Source organism: Camelina sativa, chromosome 12, assembly GCF_030686135.1.
Source record: "Camelina sativa cultivar CO46 ecotype springtype chromosome 12, ASM3068613v1".
Taxonomy (NCBI): domain Eukaryota; kingdom Viridiplantae; phylum Streptophyta; class Magnoliopsida; order Brassicales; family Brassicaceae; genus Camelina; species Camelina sativa.
In genome coordinates, this window is record NC_141891.1 from 8,894,212 (window position 1) to 8,913,056 (window position 18,845).

Below are 18,845 nucleotides of genomic sequence, written 5' to 3' on the forward strand. Positions count from 1 at the left end.
AAAGTGGGTTGAAAGTGACGAGGGGAAGAAAGATACTCACTGTGATACGACTTTTTTTTTTTTAATTCGGTTTACAGATTGGTCACCGGTTATTTAATACTGAACCGAGGGACCATTTGCTTTTATGTACCGGAACTTTATTGTGTCATCATATTAAGGTTTTTGAATTTCTTATCTATATTTGTTTATATTGAAAATTTGATTAGTCTGAAAGAATGTAGATAAATTGGAACATTAGCTATTTGTAAAACAATAATTGTGAAGCCGGTTTGTTATGAACCGATATAGACATAACCGGATGATAAAGATTTAATTGGTCAACGCTTACAAAAAGAGAATAGTTAATTATGTTAATAAGGAAGAAAATAAGAAATTATCTAACTTACCAAACAATTTAAGCAAATTACGTTTTTATTTGTTTTCTACTTTACTTGTCATAATGAAGCTTACAAAACCCATCAATGCGTATCGACTTCTACCATTTTTATATAATTTTCTTTTGCTTCTTCTACTCTATCTTTGGGGGCATTAATAGGATGATACTTATAATAAGAGTATATTCTTTTAAAAATAGTAACTATTTCTTCGGTGTATTAAATATTGGACCGACCCAATTATAGAATTTATGGTGCATCATAATCGACCAATAATTTCAAATCTTTCATGATTATTGTGATGATTTTATACCCATCTTACCACGGTTGATTCCTCTTTCTCTTTTCGCTACCTCCAATATTGAGTGGCAATGAGTATCAGGCCATTAACTAAAGCCATTCAATCTAGAAATAATTATTTTTATTTAGTTTTTATTCTTAACATACCCATTTGTCTTTATACTCTGTTTTATTAAGAGTCTTTTGTGGATGTTTCTCTTGTTAAGGGATTTTTTTTGTTGTTGGGGGACCTTTATTGTGGTACCTCAGGTCCAGCACCTTCGAATGGGTTTGGAGGGTGTGCTAGGTTAGGCTAATTTGTCTCTGTGGTTGTTGGTTTTTATGTTAGCTCTTGTACATTGATGGATTAATATAAAACTTGGACGACAAAACAAAAAAAGACTAGCTTATGGTTATAGAAATGGTGTTTATTCAAGAATTGTTAACCATGAGAACAAGAAAGCTTTATTTATTAATGAAGATTTAACCAAATAAAATAATACAAATTTCATAGTATAACAATATCTTCATGCACAAGTTAAATCTCGCACAAAACCAGGATCTTATCTAGTCACTTCCTAAAAATGGGTGACCTTTTCAAATCTCAGGTTTCCTTTTTAATATTTCGGATTCTGATACCGAAGAATCAATCACACACACTGTGATGTTCTTCTATAGACTGACTATACATAAAAAAACAATAGCCAATGAAAAGACACACAGAAGAATCGGTTTTCCAATAACCGGTATCGGTTATTTCAGGTGGATAGGACAAGCGAGAGGTTTAATTTCCCGGTCCATTCTTCACCCGGTTTCAAGGTGATGGGTTTCTCAATAGCTGCTCCATCAACACACAACATGTGTTTATACTCATCATCTCCCAAATCCGTCAGTGCTCTAGCTTTCTTCTCCCATGGATTCCATACCACTGCGCAATAAACCGAGATTCTGATTTTGTTAAAAACCGGTTAGAGAAAAAAGGCGGTAAACGTTTTCGATATTTTTGGTCTTACCGACATCAGGTAGACCTTCTTTCCTGATGAGGAATGTGCGTTTTCTTTCATGGTCGAAAACAGCAACCACGTCTTTAGAATTTAGGTACACTCTATCGATCTCAGATTCAAAGGTTAGTGCATCGCCTTGCTCTGTAAACCGTTCTTTCTCGTGCAAGTTATCAAGATAGTCGAGAGTTTCCAGCCCTTCAAGTCTAACTTCACTGATAAACACCAAAAAAAAGAAAGAAAGAAAGCATTAGAACTCTTTAAGGTGTGATCAGTAGAGAGACTAGAGAGAGGCTAAACTCAGTGTTTTCACCTAATATCGGAAATGGAGAAGTAAGTGTGATAGGCAATGGCAAAGCTAAAAGGCTTTGAATTGATGTTTCTGACTCGTGATATCAGTGTTAGGTTCCCATCTAATGCCAATGAGACTCTCAGGTGAAACTCAAAGCTATAACAAGAGCAATACCAATCAATATAGAAATAAAAAAACAATATCACATCATATCGAGGAATCAAGATAATGCTATTTTGATCAGGTTTGCAGACCTGTGAGGCCAGATCCTCATAGTGTCTTCATCGGATGACTTAAGTACCAAATCGACAAAGGCTTTGCCGGTTGAGTCAAATGAAGGTAAAGCAGGTGGATTGTTTTCCACAAGCCACATCTTGTTTCTTGCAAACCCGTGTTGCTCCAGTGATCCTCGAGTTCCAAACTTTTTTAAGGCAGAAAGTACAAATTTTTAAGCAAAGTGATCAAAACCAAGGTTACTTATGTGAAGGTTTGAGGAGTCTATGTACCTGAGGAAAGCATATAGGGATTCCTCCTCGTACCGGATGGGGAGGCTTCGAGTTGGCCTGAAACAAGAGCATCAAGTTCACCAACTTTTCTAAGAAGTTGCTGAAAAAGCAGAGTTATTTTACCTTGGCGCTGGTGAATAACAATTCATCACCCTTCTCAGTCTTCCAAGAAAGAACTTGTCCTCCATGTAAACTAATCTGAACAAAGCATCATCCGAGAAAAACCATCAGTTCATTGTGATGCCAGAATCACAACAACCATAGTTTCCATAAGCAAAAACAAAAGAAAATATCTTGTTAAGGGAGTTTGAAGCAACAACAACCATGAACTAAAAAAGCCTTCAACTTTCAACAAGAATGAGAACCCAAATCACCAATAAAAACAGAGCAATCAGACAAGTTATATATATATATATATATATATATATATATATAACTCTCTGTTTCTGAGAACTCAATTAACACCTATTCCACTAAAAATCAGACCTTTTGGACCAATTCAAATGTATAAAAACACAGGATACAATCCAACAGTATAAAGAATCTTGCATTATCAATCCTTGAACCATTTCAATTATTAGAATCCCATATCTTTAATCTGAAAGATGAACTCTAATCCTCTAGTAGCAAAGAAGAGTTTGGAAGAGGAAAAACAACAAACAGTTAGTGGGCAAATCTTTAAAAAGTCAACATCTTATCCTCTATCTCTATCCCAAGAATCAAAATTATGAATCTTTTTTGCATCCAAGAATGATTCTACCAATAACACAAACGGAAGAATAAATAAATAACCTTAACAGAAGCGCCTTTAGGACTCTGAAGAAGAATCTGATCGGTTCCATTTTTATCCTTGACCAAGTCAACGGTTGGTGGTCTCTTCTCAGCACCGACTCCAGATGATGGTTCCATTGTAGTAATAACAAAACAGACTCGATACAAACAAAGAGACACAGACTTGGGGGGGTTTTAAAATCCACCAAAAAATTAGGCGGAGAAATCACAAGAAGAAGAAGAAGAAGAAGACAACTTTCTTGTGGAAAGATCAACAAGAAACCCTAACTTATCTCGTGTAAAACGAAACCGAAACCTCAACCACCACTTTTCTAACTGCTTAACAAGTCCTTTTCTCTTACAACCAACACACAAAACTCTTATTATGTTGTTTCAAATAGAGGATAAAGTGTTAAGAAAAACCCAAAAAAAAAAAGAACACCAGATTAAGACAGATCGTGTGAGGTTGAGATTGAAAACGCAAAGATCTCTGGGAGATTTCACTTTAAATGGTCCAACCAAATATCAAAACTCCCCGGGGAAAATTTTGACGAGTTGGAGGAGCCTAGAAGGTGAGATTTACGTATATGTAGAAAAGTTGCAAAAGATTCAAAGGGGTTAATATAAAAAGAGTGCAACTGGTGTTTTAATATGTACTTATTGTTTTTGTTACTATTTCATGTTTTTACTGTTTTGGTTAGGTAATTTAAAGACCAAACTAAACTATATTAGTTGACGGATACAAGAAAAAGAGTTTACTAAGCGCCATAAAATGTCACATCTAAAAAACTTGCGTTTCAAACAATTAAACCCTCACTTGATCTTGATGGTATGTGTGTATTTAACAGTAATTATCAACTGTCTAACAATTTCTTCACTAGTGGAACTACTTAGATTTTTTTGGGGTTAAGTTTTTTTTTTTTTAGTTTTTCCTTGAATCTTCTGATTGGATGAGTTAATAAATCCAAAAAATGAATCTAGCTAGTTGCAAAAAGGAAATGATAGATGATAAAAGAATTGAGGAAAAAGATGATGATGGCAGGAAGACAGCTGGTTGTGATGAAAGGTGTGGGGGATGGGTTAGATCTTGACATGCGACCATGATTAACGGAATTAACTACCTGTTCAGATTTGGACGGAATTTAATTTAAGGGAGAATTACTAGTTTGACCCAAATTGAACAGTTAATTGCTAGATTAGCTCCTAAAATTTGAGGGTCTGTTGGGTTAGTTTCATACCAAAAATACCTTTTTTTGTTTTGTTAGGAAAAAACAAAAGTCAATATTACCCTTTGTAAAAAATTCCTGCAATTTCGTTTTTTTTTTTTTTTATAAAAGTCTGCCATACATGTAATGGCAGACTAATTTGTAAGTGGCAGATTTATTGTTGATGGTAGTTTTTTTTTGGCAGACTTATTTTAGATGGCAGATTAATTTGCAGAATTTGATGGCAGATTTGTTTGAAGTGTACAACGACAGATTTTTCATGGACAGCAGATTTTCTTAACACGACAGACTTATTTATAAAGTCATGACAGATTTTCATTGTTTTAGTCAAATTTCTAGGAATTTTGTGGCAGATTTTTTATGATTGTTGCAACAGTTTTATTTTTCACTTAAAAAATCTGTCACATTGCGACAGATTTATAAACGTAAAAATAATTGCTAGTTTGACATCTAGTGGTGACAGATTTTTTTATAGTTATGACTGACTTTTGGATTGAAGGGAAAATCTGTTGTTTGATAACAGATTTTCGAAAGTCTTTTTAAAATTGCTATATTGACCCACATGTACAATATATGTTGTGGCAGATTTTCTTATGTTATGACAGTTTTTTTTTTCTTACTAAAAAATCTGCTGCTTAATAACAGATTTATTATATATGAATACAATGATAACAGTTTTGTTTTTTGTTGATATAGTGACAGCAGATTTGTTATCTGTAATGACAAATCTATTATTTCGCGTTTGATAACAGATTTTTTATAACAGATTTTTTACAGAGTAATGACAGATTTATTAGTGCCTTTGGTGACAGATTTTTTTTTAAGTTAAGCGATAGACTTTTGTAGCAGTTGCCATATATGGCGAGAATCTAGGATTTACCCTTTTTTCTCTTTTGTATCGTGCCTCCCCTCCCCTATATCGACTGAAATTTTTTTCTTTTTTTGGTTCATCTTATTTTTCCATAAATTCCTTCTTCTTCCTCTCCAATGTGGATTTAATCATGCTTTCTTCCTTTTTGGGGTTCATAATCATACCAAACAGGTTCGCTGGTTTGAAATTGTTAGAAAGTATCAAACATATATGAATAAAACAATTTCAAAGGTTCTCTTTTGTTCTTGGTTGTAGGGAAGGAGAAATAAGAAACTGAATGTCCTTTTTTTTTTGGTTATGTTTCAGTATTATTAGTTTTATTTAGTATTTAATTCTATATTTTTTATTTCCAATTTCGATTTTTGTTGGCTTTTTGGTAATTTAAACATAACATTGTGTCAATCTAGTTTTTCTCTAAAGGAGGATGTCAATCTAGCAATATTTTTCCAATTTTGTGTTAATCTGGTCTATTTTCACTTAATTTAAATATAAATTTTCGGTTAATTACTAATTAAATTAATTTTATAATTTTTACTTCGTCGCAGTCTTTAGTTTAGTTGATATAATTTTATTGTCAACTGTTTCTTTAAGCTTTTCGATCCATTTCAGCAGATATATAATATGCGTACACATTAAACGAAAATGTGTGTTTCAACAACATAGAGAATGTAATAATCAAACGAAGACGTCTGCGCAAGCTAAGAATCTAAAAAAGACAGCGACCATATAGTATTAAAAAGTTATTTGAACTTAATAAAAAGAAGATTAGTAGTTTATTTAAATACACACGACTATAAAAGATTCGTATTATCGGTTTCTGCCATCGTTTTTATAACCTTTATACCACCAAAAGATTAAGGGCTGCAAAGATTATATCGAGTTTAGGAGTGCGCAGAGTGCTATCAATAAAGTTTTGGTAGGATTATGTAAGACAAGAACAAAATTCATTTGCTAAAAGTAAGAGAAGCTTATCATGGTGGGATTGGTTTCTAGGATCTAATAAATTTCCCAGTTTAGTCCTTAAAATCGATCTATATTCATTACAAGGTCTTTGAACACTTATCTTATGTCTTTGTTATATCTCTACTAAATGTTTTTTTTTTTTTTTTTCATTTTTAACACATCAAAATATTAATTACGAAATTTGCTCATTTACTTAACAAAGAAATAGTTTGATTTATTTTTGCATTGAATATGGTCCACATGTTATTCTGCCAAAAGATTACATTATAGCTACGATTGATCATTTGTCCAAAAAAAAAAAAAAAAAAAAAGCTACGATTGATCAATGTTTTACTTTATAAAATTCGATTGAAACGTGGAAAATTAAGGTATACCATTGTTCTTGTCTTTTATGCCGACCTATGATATCTTTAATGCGCCAATTACGTCTCTCGGCGACGCCGTTGGTCGTCCCATTCGTGTTGTTTTGTGTAATCATTAGTTTTTTTTAATAATCTTAGGAAAGAAAATGATTCATGCAATAATCCGATCGTGATAATATTTTTTTTTTCTTTTTTTTTTTTTTTTTGGTCAAAACCGATCGTGATAATATATGTATCCATATTCTCACGTTGCAATCTTACGATTTTGCTAGAGAAATTTGCATTATTAAAAATTGGAAAACGATTGAATAAGATGGTTTTGCTGTTAATTCTTTTGTAATTATGCGTTCTGGACTCCTCTATAATTCTTTTGCAATTTAAAAAAAAAAAAACCAAAAATGATACAGACTACAGAGACATTAGGCATCTGTATAATTATTTTTTGAAAAGGACCACGATGAATAGATATTAGTAGCCCTGGGAAAAATAACCGAACCGATTTGTCCGAACCGAACCGAACCGAGATTTAAACAAATCGGTTCGGTTAGTGTTTCTTTGTTCGGTTTAATCAGCACAATTTCTGGAGAAAGTTCGGGTATGTCTTCGGGTCGGTTCGGTCGGATTAACCGAACAGGTAACCGATAACCGAAAATTAAGGATACTACTATAAATTCTTTCTAAACCTAATTGACTAAACCTAGTTTTTTTTTTCACTCGCAGCCTTACCTTCCTCCCACCAAACAATAACACGAAGACTCTCAAGTCTCAATCAACATTCAATCTTCTTTCATTTGATTTCTCTGAACCATTCTTCTTCTTCGTTCGATTTCTTCTCACTTCAACCAGTCTCTCCTCTGTTCTTTCGCCTTTCTTCTTCTTCTTCTTCTTCTGAACCATTCTTCTTCTTCGTTCGATTTCTTCTCACTTCAACCAGTCTCTTCTCTGTTCTTTTGCCTTTCTTCTTCTTCTTATTTTCTTCTGCCTTGTTCCATGTCGCCAGAGTGAACCGCCGTGGTCTGCTGCTGCCGCTGCTTCCTCTTCCACAAAAGAAGAAAACCCTAATTGTTATTTGATGGGCTTTTTTGTTGGGCTTTTTATTGGAATTTTAAAACTGAAATTATGTTTTTAAAAACCCAAAAAAAATTGAAAATAAATTTTAAAAATTAAAGTCGGTTAATTCGGGTTTTTAATCTCATAACCGAATGAACCGATATCCGAACCGAACCGAACCGATTTTAATTTCGGTTAGTTGCGGAAGAGCTTCAAAAAACTGTAAATACCCGATTACCGAAATAACCGACCCGAACCGAACCGTATTACCCGAATTCGCAGGGCTAGATATTAGATTACATTTTTTTTTTTTTGTATATCCAATTGTATGGAAAAAATCATTAAACTACAAATATATATGTATGGATTTTTTTTAAGGAGAGGTTATATAAATAAGATAAGGGGACCGACGTACTATTTTCCCCTCGGAACTATCATATCGGGCCAGTTTCCCACAATCTTTGACTTCTTACCAGTTTTCCTTCGGACTTATATTCTCCGTCTATTTCTCCCCGAATCCATACTTCTCTGCCTATTTCCCCATCGAACTTAAACTTCTCATCTAATTTCTCATCGTATTGGTTTTAACGGTTTATTGTTTTGATTAACCAACCACAAACCTTATTAACCAAATTAAACCCTATTAAACTGGATTACAACTCGATTACATAATTATGTTCCCCAAATCAATTTTTCCCCTTTCTCTCTGGAAATTGAAAAGGAAATCCCAAACGTAATTTGCTTCTCGTCAGATCTCTATAATGATAGCTCAAGGCGGAGGAGGCATAACTCATCGATTTCGATGTTGGTTACGGAGGAAAATGGTCGTCTCTAATGCAAGAACTCGCTTCTGGTGGAAGAAGAAGAAACAGAGCATCGTCTCTTAAATTAACAGACGTTGCTCCTCCTCCTTCAACAGTCTCCGACGAGTTCGAGCTTCGATTCACAGAGGAAAATCTCAAAACTTTCGCCGGAGAAGTCAAGGTTCCGTTTGAAATCGAGTTACTAAGCATCAAGCTTCTTCTAAACCCGACTTATTGGCCTCTCTCTCTCTCTCCGTTCATCGGAAAAAGAAGCAATTGCGGTGAATCTCCCGATAAATTATGTCGTCTCCGGTTACCTCCTGTTGATCTTCCTTTTCCTCAAACAAATCTCACCAAAAGTCAGGTCAAGTTTTTATCTTACAACGCAGGTCAAGTTCCAAAAAATATTATAACTTTTCACTTCGACATCACATAAATCGAGTCTAATCAATCATCACTCTACATAGATACACATACATCTAGTTCTGGATTGTGGACTAGTATGTATACACACACGCAAAGAAAATGTTAAATAAAAAAAAAAAAAAAAAAAAAAAACTCGATCGGAGAAGATTACAAATTTTTCGAAAAGGATCAAAGAAACTTACATTTACAAAACAACAAATCAGACGTTTTTTGATTTTTTTATAGCTCTTTGGGCTCTAATTCGAAGAATGGAACTCTCTTGCTTACGTTGTGATCCATGCCCTTCAGTACCACACCACTCTGCTTGAGTCTCTTGATGCTAATCAGAACCAAGACGATTCAAGTATAGAGAGGTTTTGGGTGAGATAAATTCTAGTCTTTTCAATTTCGATTTTTAGGTATAAATTAATTTTATACCGGTTTAATATTGGTTTTTATCGGTTTTAGATCCAAAACTGTGTAAACCCAGTTTGATGGGGAAATAGGCAGAGAAGTATGGATTCGGGGAAAAATAGACGGAGGATATAAGTCCGAAAGAGAACTGGTAAGAAGTCAAAGATCGATGTGAAACTGGCACGATATGATAATTACGAGGGAGAAATAGTAAGCAGGGGGAAATAGAAACAAAAAAAATTTTAATAAACCATTTTGTTTACGTTTTGAGTAAGAAGTGAAGTGTTGTTAGTGTGTTACGCTTAATCATAGGATTTTGGATCTAAGATAGTAAGATTATCTAGAGACTACCGTTTACGATTTAGAATTCAGAGATTTGATTCAAACTATTTTATTAACTTATCAATCCTTAAATATTTGTGGTAATTGATTTGTTAGAACTTGATAATACTTGTAAATTTTTTTGGTTTTTGGTTTTTGGTTATATAAACTTTTACATGTCATGATTGATTGTGTCCCAAACTCCCAATACGCTTTTTTAATTTTTATGTGGACTGGACCCATGACAAAGAAAAGTCATGGTCTCGGCCTTTTTGGTTTCTCGTTTAGTAAGGTGGCCCAATACTAATTCTTCCTCAACGATGCTTCGTAGTTTCTCTATTAGATTGGAAAACTGCATGTCGTTTTCTTTTGATCACAAAAACATCTTGAGAGACTAGTCATCACCACGGCTTCAGAAGAACTCCCGTGAAGATGAACGACGGAGATGTTTCGAGGCAGATGCTGATGCAGCTAAATGCCTCAAGGATTAAAGTTCTTCTTTCTTCTTTCAAATTTTTGTGTGGCTATGGAATCATAAATAAGTAATGCATGTATATTATATAGTTTTGTCTTGATATATATAGTACATACTAACAGTCTTAACATAGTCTAGATACGAGTTTCAACTATCTATTTGGGACCAGTTCAGGAAATGGGTGTTAACAGAGTGTTAAGAATCGCTTGAAAGAGATCAACGGCAGATTCAATGCTTTGCATATAGGACTAATTAAGGGGTAAAGACTAAAGTAAGTGATGACATATCAGGAGTAAGTTACAATTTTGAACCAAATAGACCCAATCATTTATCCATGAGACTCGTTTTCGTATCCGGATTCGGGCTCTGGTTGCGTTCTGGTTACAGTTGCAGATGGCATTTTACTTCCACCAACCCATCTGCTTTCAAACACTTCACCATCAACAGCATGTCTCTCCATCATCACTTCAATCTTCTTCGTTCTTGAAACTCTAATCCCCATTATACACACAAACCCTAGAAAACCTAACACGCCAAATCCTAAAATAAATCCCACGATCCACAACCACCACCAAGTCCACCACGACTCGACCTTTTTCTTATCGTTCTCTAAAGGCTCGACAACTGAATAATCTCCATGGCTCGAGCCGTAACACACTCCCGGGAGAACCATTCGGCTTATATGAGTCGCTTCTTCGTCTTTGGTCTGTGCCTTGAAACTCACGCATCTTACCCTAGATAGCATTTTCTCATCCGTGTCTTTTGGTAGATCCCTAAACGAGACCTCTACAGGATTCTTTATCCTTAGACTTATCTCTTTGACGTTGTCTTGATCCGAAACGTCCAAAACCTTAAACCCTAAGACAGAAGCGATTAACCGGTAACCAGGTACGGCATACCAATGGTCAGACCAGTTTCCTAGATTTTGGTACACAATAGCGACTCTCCTTGCAGGAGGAACCGATACTGACCTTGCTGGAATTAGCACGTTGCTGAACTTGGCTCCCGAGTTCCACAGGCTCTTACCGGTTAGACGGACGATGGAGACTTCGATACCGGAGAGATTTTGCGGTAAGATAGCTCGGTATAGAGCACCGGTATGATGTTGAGTGGTTAACGTCTTGAGGGCGAAACTCTCAAGGGATTGAGACAAGGAATGTGGTAAAGTGACATTAAGGACTGATGTTGTGGAGTTTAAGTGGATAAGAGAGGATTGCGAAGTAGAACAAAACAAACTGGTGTATAGTAAGAACACAACACAGCAAGTGAGAGACTTTGAGTTCATGTTTCTCTTTCGTTTTTTTTTTTTTTGCTTTTTCTTTTGTTGGTCATTGGGACAATGTTCTTTAAGAGTTGTCTAAAGGAACTGAGAAAGGCAATGTAAACGTAGGGACATGAATAATGATGACGCATGTATTGAATAATTAAATAAAATCTTAATTCAATGGATCTAGTTTCGTTTAGGATTTGGATTGCTAACGAAATTAACAATCGGTTAAATTATATTGTCAAGTCTAAGTGTGCCGATCGAAATGGTCTTGGACACTCTTGATTTTTAAAAATTGCAATCCGTTGTGAAACTTTAGGATTTTGTTGTACCTTAAATTGAAATGTTTTGATTCAGAAATTATACGATTTATAAGTGAGATACAATGATTGAGAAAGTAATAACGCATGCAAAGAAGAAAACATCAAAGAGTTGACTCTTTTATTGTGTCTTTTGACTTTTGAGTAGCCATATTAATATGTTCATGCCGCTGATTGCGCCTCAAAACTAAAGGTTCAATTATGATTTCCTTTTCTTTCTTTCTTTTTTTTCTGTCTTTTTTTTTTTTTCAAAAATTCACAACGAAACTTTGATAAGAGAACAAAACGTGTTATGTATAGACTTAATTTATAAGAATTTTTTATACACACGAAAATGCGCAATATAAATATCATAAGTATCAAGTGCGCAATCTGTCGAATTTAGTTTCAAACATTGTATTGCACGTCATATACGTGTATGGAGTAGAGCTTTCAGTTTCAACATGAATTGGATTTATATATGTATAAGAAAAAAGAAACATGGATTGGAAAGTTGAAGTTTCTAAAGTCATTATGATTAACACAGCTCAACATATGCAGTCAGTTACAAAGACTCAAATTCAGTAAAACTTAGTTTCACTTGAGCCTACAATTAACTTTTTGTTGAGCCTACTAAGCTTTAAGATCCTCATTAGAAAATATATGGGTCAACTCTATAATAATGGGCCTGAGTAGAATAATGACCCAAAACATGCATTTGAATTTTTGATATACTGTATGTATATTTTTTAAAGGCAGCTTATTCTTTGATCATCTCCAGAATCCAGTGTATGCCTTTTAATCCCAAACTTTCAACATCTGGAAATCTTCGACCCCCATACCTGAAAAGCAGATTAGAATTTTTTTTTAATAATTTGGAAAAAAAAACTTTTTTTAATTGAAAATTGAATAGTATATAAGAAGAAAGAATTATTAAGAACGCTGAACTAAACCAACATAAATGACACGGTGAGATCACTCATAGTATAAATCAAACGAAATCTTTATTTTTGACTTGTATCATGCCAAGAAAGAAAGAAAAAAACATCTCGTGGATATATATGTATATATTTTTGGGGTAGTTTTTGAAAGTAGATTGGAGATAGGTAAGTGAATAAATGTAAAAACATTACAAATAATAAAAAAAAAAAAGTTACTGAATGGTCATATCAAGTGATGGAGAAAACTGAGGATTCACTCTTTTTAGAATAAAATAAAAAGAAACAGGTAAGAGAGAGAGTGTCTGCTTAGCCATGAGTTGTGTGTTTCCATTTCACCACAACATAAAGCCATTCACCTTCTATACCCAATTTGCAAATCCCCTCTCTTCGTTCAACTATATTTTTTTTTTTTTATGCTGCTAATATTTATTTTTTAATATGTTACTGATATTGTGTTATATATATATTGTATTTCATATTTAATAAGTATAGAATAAAAGAAAAGAAAAGAAAAGAAGTACTATAGAATATGTTTTTAAAAGAATATGTATATATATCCGATGCTAAGTATCTTACAAAACAGTACGTATTTATTATTGTTTTTGAATGCCATATATAACAAACCACCTTGACAAAATATATTAACTATTCATTTTGATTTTACCATTGGACTATCATATGATGTCAGTGAGCCTTATAAACTTAGAAATTTTCAGTTTTTCCAGGAAATAGTTATATTTCTTCTGTGACACAGCTGATATGATTATGAGAAGACTACAAGAAGACTGAAGCAAGTAACAAGAGACTCATGGAATCTCTGCAGTTTTGTTTCCCACTTCTGTATTCTTCTTCCATGCTTCACTTTTTCTATCAATATCTCTTGTTTTATATGTAAAAATCCAACTAAAATATACACATATATATATATTTATATTTGAAGGATAGAAAATTAGGAGATATTAAATTACAAAAAATTAATTAAGACAGCTGTAGAAGGACAGAGTCAAATCATGGGACAAACCTATATGTCCAATAAAGGCATTGGAATCCCTTTGTCTCTCCTCCAATTACCTTATAAGTTTCACAAATTAATTTATATGTTCTATATTCCTATAATTTTGTATATAGTTTAGATAAACTCATAAACATAGTATATTTAACGTTGCTGACTGCAAAGTCGAGTCATACAGACTTACAATATAAAATTGGCCCTCGCAAACCGAACCAGGTTAGTACATCGGAGTTTTATACTATGTAGTATGTACCAAGATGGCAAAGATTTGATACATGTAGATACTTGGTTGACTACTTTTACGCACTATAGACTATAGTCCATAGTAAGAAGATTTGTTTTGAATAGGTTAATTAGGTAGTAGATAAAAAAGAGTTAGTTAGATAGATGGCTAAGATTTGCAAAAATATCAATATGTTTTACTCTAGATAATGTGTTATAACACCAACAATTCATTATCATTTATTTTTCCCAACCAATCATCATCACTATTGGTGTGGTTACATTCAAGAATAACTTAAACATAATTTGAAGTTTGTATATAAAATATTCTAACAAAATACGAATATTCAAACTGTTTTGAAGTTGGAGAGAATGTACCAAAGCAATAGACGACATGCTTGATTGCTTGTAACTGTCGTATGTTTTTTTTCTTCTATCATCAAATTATTGCTGTCTCCATATTCTTCTAGTTTTTTCTGCCATTGGTAAGTTTTTTGGGCCATAAAAACCTTGCCGTCATGGAAAAAAAGGTTTTAACTTAACTCATTATCAAATCGCGTGATTCTACAACTGTTACTCCAATTGGCAACAGTATGAAGTATGAACGGTTGATTTCTAACCAGTTCTTAATACCAATCATACTTTATATGGTAACATTGAAGAAAATAAAATCTAATACAATGAAATAAAAAAATTCGTACTACAAGAAATGATGGATGGAGAAGAAAGGAGTGGCATGAGACTTGATGTGCCGATGGACAGATGAGAAAAAAGTTTGATTAGACTAAATTTTTTTTTTTATCTTGTTAAAGTCGTGACACAAAATCAAGCTAGCAGGTTTATTTTATTATTTTTACTTTTGGTCTCCACCGAGAATCTGATGTGATGATATTCCCATTTTTTTGCAAGAAATTACACTGCTTTTTTTTTTGTCACAAAATAAATTACACTTCATTATACTCTATACAAATAATTCAAAATTTGCAATTACGTCTGTAGCGTAGTGGCCATACAAGTCGGGTCAAGTATGTTACATTTGGGTCAAGTAAGTCACGTGAATGGAGTTGTTGTTAGTGATGGTTTTGAGTTTTGACGTTTTTTTTTACCTACATGAATAATACTACTACCAGTCTACAACTGTTCTACCAGTGTATACTTTTGAATACCGAAGCTACTTCATCACTAAACAATCATTTTTCTTTCTTTCTAACGATAGAGTGAGAAGAACAAATAGTCAAACATAATAGTTTAGTAACAGGGTGGAGAATTGGTGTACGATTCAGTTTCCATGTTTTTTTTTCGTTTTTCGGGTTCATAGGAAATAAAATCACTTGCTTCAGTTTGATTCTAGCTAAAATTAACTAAAAGAAATACCAAATATTGATTTATATGAATTTAACCAACAAGTGATAAAACTGAAATGATCGGTTATTGCATGTACACAACCTAAAAGGCTAAAACTAGAGTTAAACTCTAATTAAAAGCACGGGTTTATGGGTTATATAAATCAAAAGCAAGAAAAGGGTTAACCTAAATGTGTCTCTTCAACAAAAAGAACCTAAATGTGTCTATAGATTCCAACATAAAACATATTTATATCACTAGGCATCCAATTTTCCACGAGACGAGCTTTTCCTTAAATTGATTCTTAATAATGACATTGACATTCTTAGTTTTCACAATGAAATTAAATAAAATAAATCTTTTGACAGAACTATTACACTAATCTATACATTTGGTTACACTTGCTTCTAACCAACCAGATCTCAACGAATAGCAGTCCGAGTCTTAAATCTGTTTTAGACTTTGATGATTTAATTCATATAATGATTACTACTTATTAAATCGCCAATAAGTTATCATTCACGATCCTCTCTCCTATGTTCAATCTTCACTGAATCTCTTTTTTTTTGGTAAATAATCTTCATTGAATCTCTGTATGCCTAGATGTTCATCTCCCTTTCGTTTAATCTGCCAGATATATTAAACGAAAGCTTCAGTTGTCTCGAATGTAAGGTTGTGTGGAGAAGATATATCATAATTGCATACGTACATCTACGTATAGTGTGTATATTTGTGTACAAAAAGGAATGTAATTACCGGTTTCTGCAGCAAAACCCTAGTGGCCCCTATCTCTACAATCTTCCGTTCCTTCGGCGAAACGACGTAGGTTTGGGTCCTAAGTTTTACAAAATAATTAAAGATAAATTATTGAACTTTCTAATTTCGCTTTTTTTATTCACTTTTTAAAAATTCGAAAGTTTGTTTCTTTCCTATAGTAAGCCATTGTACTTGATGTTTAGACATAATAGGAAGTGCCAAATCATATGCTTAGATAACCTTTTATACTTATTAGGTTTCGATAACATTTCTTCATAAGAGAAAACACATGTTAGGGCCAAAATAAAAAGGAAAAACGAGAAAAAATATTTTGATACACTATAGAAAATAATTATTGATGGTTCTAAAAAGTAAAGAGAAACGTGTTTATAAGGAAGTGGTGAAATGTGTGACAGGAAATACAGACCGACATCGACACGTAGATAACAATGTAACATGTGAGCATAGGAAAAATTATTCGTAACTAAAGGTGTGAATATCGTTACATGATGTTTTCAAATATTTGTAACAACATTAATATCAATAATTTGTGGAGACATAAGCCATAAAATCTAATTTTGAGTAATTTTAACAAGTCATATACATAAAATTGAATAACAAATGAATTTTACAACACAGATAATATCGATCATTTCCAATTTCTAAGGCTAGAAAAGCAGAAACCGAAGCGCTTATAAAAGAATATAAATACCAACAATATTTTATAGAAAAACTAAAGAATGTCATTGAAGAGGGAGGAGGACCATAATTGGGAAGTGTAAAATAAATGAAAATTATGGGAACTTGTTGCTGCAGTATTAACTCTTCAAGCCCCAAGAGAAACAAAGCTCATGAGTTTGTCGCCAAACTTTATCTTTCTTCTTCCTTTTCATACAAAATATTTTTAATTACGCTAAACCCTAGCCATCTAAATAATAGACAAAACCCTACTTGTAAATTGCAACCGCTAATTCCCAGAGAGAGAATAAAAAAGAAAGAACATACGTACACACCGTTTCAGTTCTTAAGAATTGGTAATATAATAAAAAATTATAACCTAATTTGCTCAGTTGACCTAGAAAGATGGCAGCCGCAGGTTAGGAATTAAGAAGATTACATACGCTAAGATAAAGACTAGAGAGATATGAAGAAAGTTAGAGATACAAAATTTGAATATACCCAGAATTGGTCATAATCTTCTTCGCCTATTCATGCCTGAAACATAGAGAAACACATAAAACACGAAGTTAATTTTACTCGAAATAAATATACGAAGCCTACATATATATAAAACTATGACTATATGTATAACAGATCTAGCATGTCTAAACGCAGGAAATAATAATCAAGAAAATTGGAATACAAAGAAGAAAGGGAGCTCCCTTCAGTCCAATCAAAGAGAATCAATGATCCAATTTGTCTACCGCATCATTCATTCATTTAACGAGTCTAGTTCGAAGTTTGGTGACTCGGTATTTGGATGAATGAGTCGGAAGCTAATTGGATCATATCACGACCTGTGAATGGACTCAAGGAAGCTCTCTCCATAAATATATTCCTATAACATCAATTCAAAATATGTAGAGAGTATTATTGTAAACGACATGTATGTACTGGTGTCCGAGCGTGTGTGGATGTACATATACCCTATATTTGCATGGATCTAGAACATAGCAAGCGAGAAAGCATGATTTTGAAGAATATGCTGCAAATTTTGAAAGAAAAGAAAGAAACCCTAGATCTCATCTAACAGTTAGAGCAGTTTTATATGGATCTATGAGATTCGTATGTATGTATATAGAGAGATACAGAGTTTTGAAACAAAACTGATGAAAAACTAGAGATGAGAAAAGATGATGATGGCATGTATGTATGTGTATGCATGTGTTGTATGGAGAGAACTGATGAGAGAGATTCTGAACGAAAGATGATTTGATGGAGAGAGAGAGAGAGAGGCGTAGAGACTGGATGGTAGATGCGAGGAAATACACTATGGATACATTGCAAAAGCAGTGATGGGTTTTTATAAGCTGCAAGTTTTGAACTTTTTAGGTAAATTTTGTAGAAAAAAATAAGGGAAATATCTCTAAATATTTTTCCTTACTTCATTGGTACGTGGACTTGGACACAAACTAAGATAATGTTGGAAACTGTCAATTATTTAATGTGTAGACGCTTGGACCGGATAGTTCCCTTTTCTCATCTGCAAAGTTTGTATACCTATGTAACTATATTATTAGTCTATTTTATTTTGCTTTTATTATTACTACTCTATATTCTTTTATTCCTTTTTTACCCAAATTTTACTATTGTTTTGTTTCTTACATGAGAAAAAAAAAACTAAAAAATCCTTAATGATCGTGTTTCTCGTTAATATTATCAACCCATGAATAAAAATATCGTACCATTTTCTTTTAGAAAAGATCCACATTTTTATATAATTTAAATAAATTCTTGAATAACAACTAAAAATGTGATATTTTCTTTAATTTCAGAGATAATAGTAAATTGTATATGATGCCAATAAACATTTTAACTATTTGAATATCATTTACATGGAAAAGATAATGGAATTTTCGACAAGAGGTAAGTACTTAAAAACGTTTCCATCACTCGATGCATGGTTATAAACTACAATAGTGAGGAATTGAAAAAAACTGATGCGATTGCTAATTCATAACAAGGCGACGAATTAGAGAAACCGACCATACCCCCATCATACTTGAACCAGACCAACAAATGACCAAGAATCATGAACATAATTCAAAAGAGGCCATGAACTTAGTTCGTGGAGTATCGAGAATGATGGGAGGACCCGTACCGCATTGTCATTATATCAAAAACTCGTAGACGAGCTAAAAAAAACTTATACCATTGACCAGCACCAATAC

The 18,845-nt window shown here is 33.2% G+C and overlaps 3 protein-coding genes across 3 annotated transcripts; 1 reads left to right on the top strand and 2 right to left on the bottom strand.

Annotated features, from left to right (window-relative positions):
- Positions 1–1,102: 1,102 nt before the first annotated feature.
- Positions 1,103–3,975, bottom strand: LOC104731097 (putative glucose-6-phosphate 1-epimerase). The gene is made up of 7 exons (XM_010450363.3): positions 3,245–3,975; positions 2,576–2,650; positions 2,453–2,509; positions 2,201–2,367; positions 1,968–2,102; positions 1,667–1,869; positions 1,103–1,581 (listed from the first exon to the last, which is right to left on the bottom strand). The coding sequence occupies exons 1-7, from the start codon at positions 3,359–3,361 to the stop codon at positions 1,412–1,414; spliced, it is 924 nt and encodes a 307-aa protein (XP_010448665.2). The 5' UTR covers positions 3,362–3,975; the 3' UTR covers positions 1,103–1,411.
- Positions 3,976–8,529: 4,554 nt separating this feature from the next.
- On the top strand, positions 8,530–10,129 carry LOC147930294 (scarecrow-like protein 27). The gene is made up of 4 exons (XM_087476799.1): positions 8,530–8,887; positions 9,172–9,284; positions 9,394–9,468; positions 10,037–10,129. Exons 1-4 carry the CDS (start codon positions 8,530–8,532, stop codon positions 10,127–10,129), a joined length of 639 nt encoding a protein of 212 aa, XP_087332925.1.
- Positions 10,130–10,325: 196 nt separating this feature from the next.
- Positions 10,326–11,445, bottom strand: LOC104731098 (transmembrane protein, putative (DUF1191)). Its single transcript, XM_010450364.3, has one exon. It carries the CDS (start codon positions 11,396–11,398, stop codon positions 10,442–10,444), a length of 957 nt encoding a protein of 318 aa, XP_010448666.1. The 5' UTR covers positions 11,399–11,445; the 3' UTR covers positions 10,326–10,441.
- Between the last annotated feature and the right edge of the window lie 7,400 nt (positions 11,446–18,845).

What these genes read in the sequence shown, in the direction of transcription:
- LOC147930294 (XM_087476799.1), top strand. Translation starts at nt 8,530, where the DNA reads ATGCAAGAACTCGCTTCTGGTGGAAGAAGAAGAAACAGAGCATCGTCT. An exon ending in GTTTTTATCTTACAACGCAG is followed by an intron (nt 8,888 to 9,171) that starts GTCAAGTTCCAA and finishes TCTAATTCGAAG; the next exon opens with AATGGAACTCTCTTGCTTAC. An exon ending in ATAAGTCCGAAAGAGAACTG is followed by an intron (nt 9,469 to 10,036) that starts GTAAGAAGTCAA and finishes TTGAGAGACTAG; the next exon opens with TCATCACCACGGCTTCAGAA.
- LOC104731097 (XM_010450363.3), bottom strand. Translation starts at nt 3,361, where the DNA reads ATGGAACCATCATCTGGAGTCGGTGCTGAGAAGAGACCACCAACCGTT. An exon ending in CTAAAGGCGCTTCTGTTAAG is followed by an intron (nt 2,651 to 3,244) that starts GTTATTTATTTA and finishes TGCTTTGTTCAG; the next exon opens with ATTAGTTTACATGGAGGACA. An exon ending in ATGAGGATCTGGCCTCACAG is followed by an intron (nt 2,103 to 2,200) that starts GTCTGCAAACCT and finishes CTCTTGTTATAG; the next exon opens with CTTTGAGTTTCACCTGAGAG.
- LOC104731098 (XM_010450364.3), bottom strand. Translation starts at nt 11,398, where the DNA reads ATGAACTCAAAGTCTCTCACTTGCTGTGTTGTGTTCTTACTATACACC.